The 13,823-nt window shown below is 45.0% G+C and overlaps 1 protein-coding gene across 8 annotated transcripts in view; it reads left to right on the plus strand.

Annotated features, from left to right (window-relative positions):
- The window catches only part of WASF2 (WASP family member 2), a 99,414-nt gene that overhangs the window by 80,845 nt on the left and 4,746 nt on the right, over window positions 1-13,823 (plus strand). For all 8 annotated transcript variants that reach the window (XM_060410636.1, XM_042245112.2, XM_042245113.1 and 5 more), the window contains 6 exons: window positions 4,802-4,936; window positions 5,461-5,614; window positions 7,729-7,846; window positions 8,874-8,998; window positions 11,256-11,411; window positions 13,189-13,706. In XM_060410636.1, coding sequence (XP_060266619.1) covers window positions 4,802-4,936; window positions 5,461-5,614; window positions 7,729-7,846; window positions 8,874-8,998; window positions 11,256-11,411; window positions 13,189-13,706 — 1,206 coding nt within the window. The remainder of the gene's footprint in view (window positions 1-4,801; window positions 4,937-5,460; window positions 5,615-7,728; window positions 7,847-8,873; window positions 8,999-11,255; window positions 11,412-13,188; window positions 13,707-13,823) is intronic.

A 13,823-nucleotide genomic window follows, 5' to 3' on the forward strand; every position in this document is an offset into this window, starting at 1 on the left:
TATTTTATGTGCCAGGTGCTGAGAGGATACAGCAATAATAATAAGTGGTCTCTGCCTTCTGGGAGCTCATAATCTACCAGAGGAGAAAGAAGGAAATAAGGGAGAATGAGAGAGGGTGAGAAGAGATCTCATATTTGTTGATTGCCTACTTTATGCCAGGTTTTAATAGGATCTTGACATATAGCTGTTGCTAAGTCACTTCAGTCATGTCCGACTCTGTGCGACCCCATAGACGGCAGCCCACCAGGCTCCCCTGTCCCTGGGATTCTGCAGGCAAGAACACTGGAGTGGGTTGCCATTTCCTTCTCCAATGCATGAAAGTGAAAAGTGAAAGTGAAGTCGCTCAGTCGTATCCGACTTGTAGTGACCCCATGGACTGCAGCCTACCAGGCTCCTCCGTCCATGGGATTTTCTAGGCAAGATTACTGGAGAGGGGTGCCATTGCCTTCTCCACTTGACATATAGACTATCTAATTTAATCTTCTTAATAATCCTTTGAGGTTAGACGTTGGCATTCCCATTTTTCAGGTGAAGAAATGAAGGCTCAGAAAAGTAAGGTAACTTGCCTGCAGACACAGTAGCCACTGAGAGGCAAAGTCAGACTTCCTAAGAATTTCTAAGCTTGCCCCCTGGCTCCCTGGCTCCCTGGCTCTCCCACGACTGCCCTGCATTAGACCTTTGCTGTGCCGTACTAAGTCTCTTCAGTCATGTCCAACCCTTTGTGACCCTGTGGACTGTAGCCTGCCAGGCTCCTCTGTCCCAAGGATTCGCCGGGCAGGAATACTAGAGTGGGTTACTGTGCCCTTCTCCAAGGGATCTTCCCAACCCAGGGATCGAAACCACGTCTCCTGCAGCTCCTGCATTATAGGCGGATTCTTTACCACTGGGCCACCAGGGCAGCCCAACTGAACACTCACCAAAGGATTCTTAGACCACCTCTGGCTTCCCTTTCTCTGATCAACCTCTTTAAATCTATAAACCTAAAAATTGTGTAAAGTCTTTTAAATCTTAAACTTATATGTTCTTGCCAGAGTGGTCTGTCCAAAAACTAAAATCTGACTTTTTACTTTCATAATTCTGATTTGTTTGAATTTTAAAAAGTTAAGTCTGTGTTAACTTTTGCAATTTAAAAATGTTTTTAAAATAAGAGCATAAATGTTAGCTATGTATTTTATCTCCCGTCTTCCTCACTATGAAATTATTTAATTTTAAATTCCTTCGCTTGGCATTCAAGACTTTAAGACCTACCTTTCTTTTCAGCCTCATTTTCTGCAGTCCATCTTTTTCTCCCATTTTATAATCTTTTAAAGAGATTCTTTTAAAATTAAAAAGGGAAAAAAGAAGGGAGGGAGGAAGAAGGAAGAAAAGATGAATTGCCAACTACTCATAGCTTCTGAGACAGACCATATACTCTTCACACTTTTGCACGGCGCCTTTGTTCCCACTGCTAGAGAGCCCTTGCCATTTTGGTAGAGGATCTTCAAGACCCAGCTTAGGGATCTCCTCCAGGTTGGACTGAGTACTCCTCTGAGATCCTATTACTTGCCTGTATTATATTACCTGCCACATTATATTGAAAATTGTCTGTATCTCCTATACTAAAGTAAAAGTTTTTTGAAGGCAGAAATCATGTGTTGTTTCCCTGAACCCCAGTGTCTATCTTGTATAGTACCCGGCGCCCAGTAGGAGCTCAGTAAATATTTGTTAAATGATTCGTGCTTCTATTCTTTCTACCCTTCCATGCTGTTGGTGCACAGAGAATACAGGGAAAGAAGGAATATTTCCTGTGGGGAGTGGGAACATAGCAAGAATAGGGAGAGTCAAGAAAAGCTCCATAAAAGAGGTTACATATGAACCGAACCTTGAAAGATGACTAGGATTACATCCAGCAGAGAAGGGTGCAGAAATGGGCTCCTGCGTACTTCAGGCTCATGACCTTGACCTCATGTATTATATACTCTAGCCGGAAGTGCTTGGTCTAGTAGGGAAAGTCTGATTATGGAATGCATGATGCACAAAACTAAAAATTTCACAGCCATGGATTGCTCCCTGATAGCATATCCAGAGTTCTTATTTTCCCTCAGGGCAGTGAGATTGGCGTTTCACGTATTAGGTTGCCATGTCTTAGAAAATGTGCGGCCAACCAGCACTTCTGAATCAGTGTTCTGGCCACCTAGAAGACTGGAACCTCCTCTTGGGTCATTAAGAAGATTTGTTTTTGTTTGAAAAATTCTACTGCTAAGGTATCTTTTGCAGAATGAGGTAGATGTCTGTTGTGAATGTCCTGATTTGATAGTGGATCTGTCTTGGTAATCTGAATGAATGAAATTAACTCTGAACAAGATATGTACGTATCACACTCCTGTTTTCAGAGGTTGGAGTACTTTTTAGTACTTACAGAGCAGGACTATCACATTACCAACTGGAATTATATTTTAAATTGGAAGATCCCCTGGAGAAGGGAATGGCTACCCGCTCCAGTATTCTGGCCTAGAGAATTCCATGGACTGTGGAGTCCATGGGGTTGCAAAGAGTTGGACACAACTGAGTGAATTTCAGTTTCATTTTCAAGCGTAAGTCTTAAGATACTGAGTTATTGATACTCTTAAAAGTCATCAGTATAAGGAAGAATCTCATTATATAACTGTTTACGATTTGGGCTTATTTAGTCCTATGACAACTTGGTGAGATAGATACAGTTGTCCCCATTTCACAGATGATGAAACTGAGGCTGAGAGTTTGACTTGGTGAAGAGTCAGTAAGACAAGGATAGAGATAAAGAACTGAGACTTAAATTCAGACTTCCTGGTTTGAAGACTACTGCTTCTTCCATGTATTATCTTGAGTTCTAAGTATGCTTAAGTCCTGAGGTAACTTGACAGTGGGGAAAGCCTTTACGCCGCCTCGCTGTCCCTTCCAGTAGCATTCTCAGTGTCACCGTTTTTGTGTGGTGGAGTTCTTGGTATGATTTTTATCTGAAATCACAGGCGCTCTTCCTGCTGTCGCTGCTCCTTCCACTGAGGAGCACGGAAAGTCCTGGGTACTCTCTTGGGTGATCTAAGCGTGAGTTGACTTGGGGTTTTCTTTTCCTCCGGAACAGTTGGTTGGTTACCAGATATTTTTGAGCCTTTGTTACTTTCCATACTAATGTTGTGTGTTTCTCAGTCAGTCTTTCATTACCTAGGTAAGCATGATACAGTATGGTTTTTGTTTTTTGTTTTTTTGAATATAGTTGATTTGCAATATTATATGTGTCAGGTGTGCAACATAGTAGTTCACAAGTTTCAAGGGTTATATTCCATTTATGGTTATTATAAAATATTGGCTATATTCCCTGTGCTCTATAATATATCCTTACAGCTTATTTTATACCTAGTAGTCTGTACCTCTTAAACGCCTAGCCCATCTTGTCCCTTTCCTCTTCCCTCTCCCCCCTAGTTTGTTCTCCGTATCTGAGAGTCAATACAGTATGGTTCTTATAGGAACTTAGCCGTTTTATGGACAGGGATCAGATAGGAATCGTCAGCCTGCACAGTGGAAATGCAGTTTGTTAGCCAGTTTGAGTCCTTTGAGCTCAGGAGCTTCCCATGGTTGTTTAGATCACAGAACCATTCAGTATGCAAAGACTTGCTTCTTCCTTGATTAGAAACTCCTTATTGACTAAATCTGCCAGCAGTCCAGAATATGGTGTTGATTGGTCTTATGCTTACTCTTCAGGTTACACTGGGAAGGTGAGTGAGCTGCAGTTCACCCTCAAGGTGAAGTTTTGGCCTTTTGAACTCATTTTTTCCCCCTCCGGTGTGGACTAAGCATAAATGTAGTTTAGAAGCTAAAAATCAGATCTACTTTAAATAATTATTAAAGAAATGATCTGTTGGTTGGGCGCAGTCACTTATGCCTGCCTTCACCTTGCAGGTAACACACTCAGATGGTATATTTATTCGTACGCACCACTTTTCAGTTCCTAGCAAGAATGTGCTTTGTGGCTTGGAATGACGGTATGGAGGTAGTGTCAAATTGCTGTTACATTTCTTTGGCTGCAGATTCTCCTTGCATTCCAGGGTTGAAAGTACGGAGCTCTTTTTCTAAAAAACAAGACATTGTGGAATGAGACCACTGGTATGTTGTTTTTCAGGGAGAGCTTGAATGTTTCAGCTTTCCACTTGTTCCCTGAGATGTAGATTTGAAGGATTATAACTTAAAGCAAAGACTTTCAAAATTGTAGCTTATGAATCATAAAATCACCTTTTGACCCTTTAGAAGAAGTTGTTAGTCTCTACTAGGAGTTGTTAGTGACAGTTCAAGGCCTCTCACAGATACCACATCTCAGCATGGTTGTTCAACGTATTTTGGGGGCTCCATTGAGGATGTAACTTCTTATTTTTTATGTTAATTGTAAACACTTAACTAATTCACAATTTGTTTTCCAGAACCACTTTCAGAGGGTACTTTTACAGAACAGCAAACAGCTAAGGGCTATAGGCAAATATGTAGACATACTATCCACTCTTCTAGGATGTTTCTTTGTATCATACTTTTTGATTTTATTCAGCTTGCTTTGAGCTCATGACAGCTCAGTTTGCCAAGAAGACTCTTAGTTACAGAGCACACTGCAGGCTGCCCAGGCTCTGGAGGGTGTATCTCTGTCTCCAAGAACAAGCTCTTCCTGTAGCCTGAACCATCTTAGAGAGGCGAGGTCCCTGTGTGTTTGGGAGGTGGGGAGTACAGTCTTTAGTAGCCAGTTTTTCTGACCATTTTTGTCATTTTTATGCACTAGTGACTTGGTTCTTTGCTCTCTCAGGTAAATATGCCGAGGACATTTTTGGAGAGCTCTTTACTCAGGCAAATACTTTTGCCTCTCGGGTAAGCTCCCTTGCTGAGAGGGTCGACCGCCTACAAGTTAAAGTCACTCAGCTGGATCCCAAGGAAGAAGAAGGTAAGGAAGCTGAGCTCAGCATTTGCAGGCTCTGCTGAGCAGTTGCTTAGATTTTTTTCCCCTGATTTATAAAAAAGTGAGAGGGGAAATCACAGAGACCTATGGAGTTCTTTGAAATGACACAAACCTGGGTGATGTGAAGAAACCTTTTCATTTCTACCATACCTCCACACACTCCCTTTCTCCCATTTCCCCAATTCCTTCTTTCTCAAATTCTCCTTCCCCCCAGTCTTGTTTTGCTACCATAAAAGTACTTGGAAGATTCAGTCCTCCTAAGGAGGGGCCTGCTAGATCTGGCCACATAGTAAACCTTTGTGTTGCCTCATTTTGTTCAGTCATGAAATGGCTGGGCTGCTGACAGCCTTGTGGGGCTTCCCCAGAGGGGGAGAAGAAAAAAAAAAAAACCTGGCTGCAGACAGCCGCAGCCAAGAAACGCAGCAGCTGAGGCCTCTCCGGCTGGCGTGACTCAGTGTTTGCTCAGATAGCCTGTCGTCCATTTTCTAATGCCTTCCATCTTCTTTCAGTATCACTACAGGGAATCAACACCCGAAAGGCCTTCAGAAGCTCTACTGTTCAAGACCAGAAGCTCTTTGACAGAAACTCTCTCCCCATACCTGTTTTGGAAACATACAACACCTGTGATACTCCTCCACCTCTCAACAATCTCACCCCTTACAGGTAACCTGGCTAGCTTCTCCCCTCTTCAGCCTGTGGCTAACAACACTAGATCATCATTTTAAAGATGTTGTGTACATCAGAGGATTATATCAAAAAGTGTACTACCTACCCCAGAGTTGCTTGTGGTGGAAGAAGCTAACATTTACCATATAAACAGGTGTCACTTATTATTGTTTGGTTTCTGAAACGCATATGTAATATGATTGAATATAATATATAATATTGAAAGTTTGCTATAGCATTTATGCTGCAGAGTTTAATTTGGTATAAGCCAAGTCCGTCTTGGACTCCATCCAAGGAATTTAGTTATTATAGAACCAAAAGGACTTTGTTACAAGGCAGTCCTATAGCTTGCATCCCAGGGGCAACATTTTAGCAAGGCTCCCACTTACTCTGAAACTGCTAGATTACCAGATGTTTGGGCGTGTTAGTGGGGCCAGCCTTGTGGACTGGCTTCTCTGGGCCCTGAGGGTCCTTCCAGAGCCTAAGGAATAATTGGCATTCTTCCAAATGAGTGTCGTTCACTTTGTTTTGAACATCCTTTCAACATTCCCCTGTGAAAGGACCTACAGTGCTATGGCTGGACTTGAAAAAGATAGCCTTATAGACAGCTTAAAGCCCCTCCCCTCTAGTGGTCTGGTCTGGTAGTGTTACTGTAAAAAACTTCCAAGCAGGGACAGAAAGCGAATATTTATCTTGCTCGCATCCATAAATATCTTTGGAACAGGTAAAAGTAATTACAGATAGCTGGAGGCAGATGTCTTCTGTGAGGCATGGGTGTACTGCAAAGTAGAGAGTGTGTGTGTGTGAAATTCAAGGACACCCGCTTGATCCAGAGAGCCAGAGTAGGAACATGGCCACTTCTCACACAGACGCAGAGAAATTGCGTGGTACCTATCCTTTGTTATTACCGTGTGAAATTATGTCTGCCCCGTGGCGCTCAAAGGGGCCAGCTAACATGGCAGGGCAGAGGTCTGACTCTGCAGCCTCCATCGTTGAGTCTGGTTGGATCTGGGCAGAGGGTTTGTAGGAGAGGAAGGGATTATACACTTGATAGTATTGAATGGAGTATGGTAAGACAAGTTTATTTTTCAGCTAATGTAGGGTATTTTCCTTTTTAACATTCTCTTCTCAGTTTTCTGGAGTTAGCCTAACAGAAATGAGTGATGTGGCTAACTCAGAACCAGATTTAATATAAAAATCATCAGTGCTTGATTGGAACTGGTTTCTGTGTATTGTGATAGGATTGGAGGTCAGAAAAGAACTACCTTTCCAATTCGTTTTAGTTGAGAATAGTGTTAAAATAACTATCCATCCCTAAATGCATGCTTTCTGAAAAAGGGGAGAGACTTAGCCATGCCAAAGCTCAGGATTCCAGCCAGGGTCGTTGAATCTGGCGGATGACCCTTATACTGACACTCATCAGCTCACCCTGTTCTTCTGTCACAGCTACTAAGAGCTGGTAATTAAATCTTGCGGTCATAGAACAGCTGGCTGTCTTTTCTCACTGGGGCCCCCTTGTGGTTGGGGGATGGGGGGCGGATGCTGAGCTGTTCTAGTAGGTGAAGTGCTGTGGTTGCCTGTATTTACAGAGGAATGACAGCTACACACGCGATACACATTCACGTGTGTATGTGCATACGTCTGTACACATGTGAAGCTGTGCATGTGTACACAGGTTGTGGGTAGGTGGAGGCCGTTAATGCTTGCTGGAGCGTCCTGGGCAATTGATGGTGGTAGGGGAGTCAGTGGCAGAAATCCCATCTGATGTGCCAAGATATCCGAGTGTCCTCGGGGAGATGTCTGCAGCCCTGGAGATCATTAGACATAAGCAGGATGCCTGCTGCTATAAACCATTCTTGCCCTAACCATGCGGATTCCTCCACCAGGAATTGAAAGTAAGGCTAAGGTTCTTAAAAAGCTAGATAAGTAAGAGGTGCCATGCCATTCAGGGGCTTTGGAATGCTGGTATAGAGGAGGAAATACGCAGTCAATTTGAATGACTTCTTGATTCCTCAGTGTAAAAACTGCTAACTGGTAGGTGTTTGGAATATTGGATTTGGTTGGGAGCTCATTTGTCTACTGACAGCTACTTGTCTTCATTTCTATCCCAGGGATGATGGGAAAGAGGCACTCAAATTCTACACAGACCCTTCGTACTTCTTTGATCTTTGGAAGGAGAAGATGCTTCAGGACACCAAGGATATCATGAAAGAGAAGAGGAAGCATAGGGTGAGGGGAAAGGGGCTTCTGTTCTACACATCAGTAGGCACGATTGTGGAGGGGGGATAAAAAGGAAGCCAGTCTTATGTGAAGTAATCATTCTGAGTGGCTGCTTGCTTGGATGCCAGGTGAGACTCTTAAAAAAATGTGTCCACTCCAAGCACAACCAAGATGAAAGTATAAATCACACCAAAAATGTGTTTGTTCCCCCCAGTACTATTAACAATTGAGTATATTCAGGCTGAGTTTTAGAAATTGACTTTTCTATTCGCCATTTATTTCTCTTGCAATTTGCACCTGACTCTGCTGGACACTCGAGCTAGGCTAGTCCCTTCTGTGCCAGCTTTGCAGCTCATTTCTCAGAGATCAGCACAAGGCCCTATAGTGTTTGATTTGCAACGGGAGCGGTTTAACACCTTGACTACTGGTTGGGCGGGGCAGGGGTAGGGGCATAGGCCTAGTTTTGGTAGAGGTGCTCCCCTCCCCTTAGACTCCCAGTGATGTGTGTAAGCATATGACCTAGCAGTTGCAACCTCACAATCCCATTAGCATGGCTGCTGGGAGGCCTAAGAGAGCACCAGGGGCTAGTGCAGCTGCACAAGCTGAAGAATCCGTCAGTTGTTTGGGTTTGTTTTTTAACTATTTCCCTGTATCTGTCCCAGATATCTATGGCTGTCATTATTTCTCTTCTCTCCTGACTGACCTTTGTGGCATAACAAATAATAAATAGCTATTTATTAACTTCCTAACAGTTAGAGTTGCTCAAAAACATGAATGAATTACCCAGAAAGATGGTAGATTTCCATTGCTACAGGTATTTGAGTATAGGATTGAAGAAATGTGTTTGAGCCCAGGAGGTGGTTTGGATTAGATAACCTCTAGGTCACTCTAAACCCAGCAATTTTGTAAGTTCTGTGGTTACTGTATGTTGTCTAGGCAGATTATTTCTAGGGTGTATATCCATGAAGGTGGGTGGAATTTTAATGAAGAACTTTGGGAAATGTTTATTAAGCTTTTCTGTTTCTTTTCATTATAGAAAGAAAAGAAAGATAATCCAAATCGAGGAAATGTAAACCCACGTAAAATCAAGACACGTAAGGAAGAGTGGGAGAAAATGAAGATGGGTCAAGAATTTGTGGAATCCAAAGAAAAGCCTTCTCGGTAGGTGCTGCTTTTGTCCTCTTGGTAGCATTCTTTGAAGGGTCTGGGCAGCTGGGGGCAGCAGTCTGACAGCTCTGATGTGACACCTTTCATACCCCCGAAGTCTGGCTGTGTGGCTTAAATCAATACCACTGCTAATCAGCTACTTTAAAGTACCTCCATCTGGTGATTAAAATTTGCTAAAAACAAGAAGAAAAATCTAGAGGCTGAGCAGTTTAAATAAGGTGGCCAGAGTGGTCTGGAAAATAAAGCCCATGGCTTCTGGTGCCCTTACAATATCTGAGGGCCTCAAAGGAAAGACTAGAAAGGGAAGAAAAGTGGTCTTAGGAGTCCTTTGCCTTCAGAGCATTGATTTGAAGGTCGTGACTAAGAACTGGACATTTCATGGGAGTAGGGAAGGCCAGGCAGAGAATTTGTGCACATCACCAAAGCAACTTTTCAGTCAGCCTTTGTCAGTCTCTGGAGAGAGGCTGGCCAAGGGACTGAAAGCGGGCCTCAGAGACAGTGTGGGAAAGGCCGTGCAGCCAGTGTGAGGCTATATATCTCTGTGGAGAAATAGTAGATGTCAGTCTGACCCCGTTTCCCAATACCAGATCACACTAGAGGTTTACAAGGGGGGTAAATGGTTTTAAAGTTTGGTTTGATGCTTATCCTGGTGTCCGACCTGTGTGACATTCAAAGCCAAGTCGCTGAGATTGCCTGGCATAAATGTTGCCCTGGTTTTTCCCCTAAATACCTTGCATCCTGGCTGTCGGAGAACCATGCCAGCCCATGCCGGTGTCTAGGAATGATAAAAGGAAAGAGTTGAGTTGTTCTTGCTTTTAGGAATAATTCTACCATGAAATTCTTGACTTTTAGAAATCTTGACACTTCTGACACTTGTTCTTCCTAGATTAAGAGATTTGTTTTAAAGAGTGATGAAGATGGTGAGAGGAAAAAAATGAACCTTTCTGCAGGGGAATCAGCCCTGAGGGTACCTCCTTTACCTTCACCTCTCAATAAAAAGGGGCCATTTTGTTCCATGATCTCATCCTGTTCAGACAGGCCCTTGTCATAGGAAGGCTCAGTGACTCTTAAGACCAGCAGCTTGTGTGTTCAGAGTGCCAACCAGCTATTACGTGTGTGTGTGTGTGTCTGGTGATTCTGTTGTCTGAGAGGTTTGGGATCAGGCTGCCAGGCTGTTCTACATGGTGAACCTATAAAGAGATGTGCCAGGTCTACAGGGCTGCAGGCCTTGGGGATTTTCTACGTCAGAGCATCATTTGATTTAGTTAGTTTCCTCCAACTCTGTTCTGCCTGGGGTCTACCTTAGATGAATTCCTTATAACCCAGCAGTGGTGGAAAGAAGGGCGAGGTGGAGCGGGACAGGCCACACTTTGTTAGCTGCTGCCTGGTGTGTTCCTGTTTGTGTGGAAGTTTGTTGCTGTTCACCCAGAGTGAATTCGCCCACGGCCCAGTGCTATGAGGGACAGGTGTTCATGAGGCCAGCCCTAGGACCCCACTTGAATCAGCAGCTTGGTTTGTGAGATAAGAAACCGCATCCAGCTACCACATAGCAACTTGCATTTATCCTCAGCTTGGTTTTGCAGTCAGATGCCTCCTTGGCCTTTGAGTACTCCAGAGGCTTGCCGACCTCAAAACCAGGCTGAGTGCCAGTCACGTGTTTGCAGCTCACTAGCCTTGGGGCCTGGCTTTGCCCTTTGCTGCAAGACAGACTTTGGGATTTGGATCTGGGCTGCTCCTAACATTTGGGAAAGAATTTCAAAGAACTGCTGGGTGTGACGAGGAAAGGAACAGCATGATTTTGATAAGCTGGGTTGAGTCCCATTTTTACAGACAATCCAGCAGAAATATCTGGGAGAGGGGAGGGGTAGATTGGGAGATTGAGACTGACATATGCACACTACTCTGTATGAAATAGATAACCAGTAAGGACCTACTGTATCACGCGGGAGCTCTACTCAGTACTCCATAATGACCCATATGGGAAAAGAGTCTAAAAAAGAGTGGATATATGTGTGTATGTGTGTGTGACTGATTCACTTTACTGTACACCTGAAACTAACACAACATTGTAAATCAACTATACTCCATTAAATTAAAAAAAATAAAATAATTGCAGCTACAGCAACTTGGGGGAGTAGAAATACTGGGAGATATTTAGCAATCAAATGCATTTTTTGTGGGCTCTTTTAGAAGAGCAAGAGAGTATCACTCAGGCTTTAAATAACAATTTGGGCATTGGGTTCATTATCAGGTATCCACCCACCTTGGTGTACCAGAATGGCAGCATTGGCTCTGTTGAGAACGTGGATGCAGGCAACTACCCACCACCACCACAGTCAGACTCCATTTCTCCACCTTCTCCTTCCTTCTCTGAGGACAACTTGCCTCCCCCACCAGCAGAATTCAGGTAAACAGTGGTATCTCTGCTATTTACTCTGGGTGGTTAAACACTCAAAAACAAAGTAAAAGTTCCAAATCGAGGCCAGGACCACTAAAGTAACTCCAGACAAGTGAGTCAGGATAATAGAAATAATTGGTATTTATTGTCTATAAGGTACCAGGCATTATACCAAACACTGTATATGTATATGTATGTATATGTTAACCTCCACAAGAGTCCTCCTGAGATAGGCACCCATTTCACAGAAGAGTACACAGTGAAGCATAGAGGTCAGTGAACTCACCTAAGACCACACTGCCAGTAGGAAGCAGACTCACGGTTGGAAAGCAGGCCAGTTTGACTCCAGAGCCTGTGTTCTTAACTACTGGCTACACCTGAACAGAGAGAAGACACCAGCTTCTCTCTTGTTTTTTCGCTTAGCGCTGACTCAGCATCAAATAAAGTGGTATAATCTGCTGCTGTCCATAAAATACTGAATATCCTTTCTCCCTAGTTGTCTAGGAACCTAGTAAGTAGTTGCCTTTTTCTCCTGTTGCCTCTGCTCCATTTTACTGTGGCTAGAATCTCCAGGAAGAATGAAACAAAGGAGAAAGAGATGAGACTTAGGATCTGACCATTTTGATATTTGTCAGTGTCCCTGGCAGAGGTGTATACAGGAAGAGTTAGCATGTCGTGGCTGGAAAGGGGAGGGATCTGAGGAGTGTTAGATTTCAGTGTTTCCTGAGAAAAATAGTTACTTTTCTTTCTGATGCCTAACAAGTGAGAGCTTTGAAAGGTACATTTGTCTCCTTGGACACTGTTTAATCGGAGACTGGATGTTGAGGCCCCTTCCGATGGAGACCTGTAGCCGCGCTGTCACCCCACCCCCACCCCACCGCCCCATTTCTGGCGTCTGAAACCATTAGTCCCAAACCTCCTTCTGCCTCCCAAATCACTTCCTGCTGGTTGCCGCGTCGGATACAGTGAGGCTCCAAGGTCTGTGGAAAATTCCAAGATGGATGCTTTCCTAAGGAGTAGCTATTAGTGTAGGACAGACACAAAGGTGGAAAAAGAGGCCCTTCAGCCTCACACGTGGCCTGAGACCTCGCCGCCGCAGGCAAGCAGGCCTGACCCAGGAGAGGTGAGCCTCAATGCTCCCTCAACTTGGGTCAAGTCTGGCAGCACATTCGTTTCCCGTCTCTGCTGACCCTCAGGCCCTCGTTCTCTCTCAGGTTTTTCCACAGGAGCACTGAAGGTGCTTTCACCTGAATCTGTACCCTGGTCAGGTTTGCCTAGCTTGGCTTGGGTTTCCTGCCCTCACAAGATCTGGTGAATGTTAACAGCCTATGGAATGGAGCCTGGTGGGTGGTGGTGTTTGAATTTTTATTTTGGTTCGTTCTTACGTGGCTTATTAGTCCTGGCTCCAGGATTGAGCTGACCCTTCCTCTTAAGAGGAGGACTCAGGAGGGCGCCTTCCCTTGCAGAGCTGAAAGGTTTGAGGGGGACCTAAGAGATGGTCTTGGCCAGCCTTACCTATTAGAGAACTCCTAAATCCACTTTTTTTCAGGCGGTATTTCTCAATTTTTGCTTCAACTCCTCTGCTGACGGGAAGCTCATTATCTTACAAAGCTGCCCATTTCAAGGCTGGGGATTTCTGAACATCCCCAGGTTGTTCTTTCTCTTTGAGCCAGAATGAAATTATACTGTCAACCAGAATGAACCTAGGGTAATCGATAAGCTTCACGTAAAGGGGAGTGTTTGCATCCTGAGAGTGATAGTGGGTCTTTTTTCTTTGTCCTTTCAGCTACCCGGCAGATGGTAACCAAAGAGGGGCTGGCGTAGCTGGACTCAAAAGGTCCAGTGTGGTCAGCCCAAGCCACCCACCACCAGCTCCTCCTCTGGGCTCTGCACCAGGCCCCAAACCCGGGTTTGCTCCACCACCTGCCCCTCCGCCTCCACCTCCGATGATAAACACTCCACCCCCACCCCCGCCTGGAGGATTTGGGTCTCCAGCGACCCCGCCACCACCTTCACCCCCATCTTTCCCGCCTCACCCCGATTTTGCTGCCCCTCCACCTCCTCCCCCACCGCCGGCAGTTGACTACTCAACTCTGCCACCACCTCCCTTGTCCCAGCCAACAGGAGGCGCACCTCCGCCCCCGCCCCCGCCCCCTCCTCCAGGGCCCCCTCCACCCCCTTTCAGTGGTGCAGATGGCCAGCTGGCTGCACCTCCTCCGCCACTTTCTGACACCACCAAGCCCAAGTCCTCCTTGCCTCCTGTGAGCGATGCCCGCAGCGACTTGCTTTCAGCCATCCGTCAAGGTAAACCCCCAGTGGTGGGTCCAGGATCATGGCGCCTTGTCTGGGCAGCTGGGATGACTGACTGGAGGGCGGACGGGGGCCCCTGTGCCCTTCCAGGGGAATGGTTTTTGCTGGGTG

The sequence above is a fragment of the Ovis aries genome, chromosome 2 (genome assembly GCF_016772045.2).
Source record: "Ovis aries strain OAR_USU_Benz2616 breed Rambouillet chromosome 2, ARS-UI_Ramb_v3.0, whole genome shotgun sequence".
NCBI classification, from domain to species: Eukaryota; Metazoa; Chordata; class Mammalia; order Artiodactyla; family Bovidae; genus Ovis; species Ovis aries.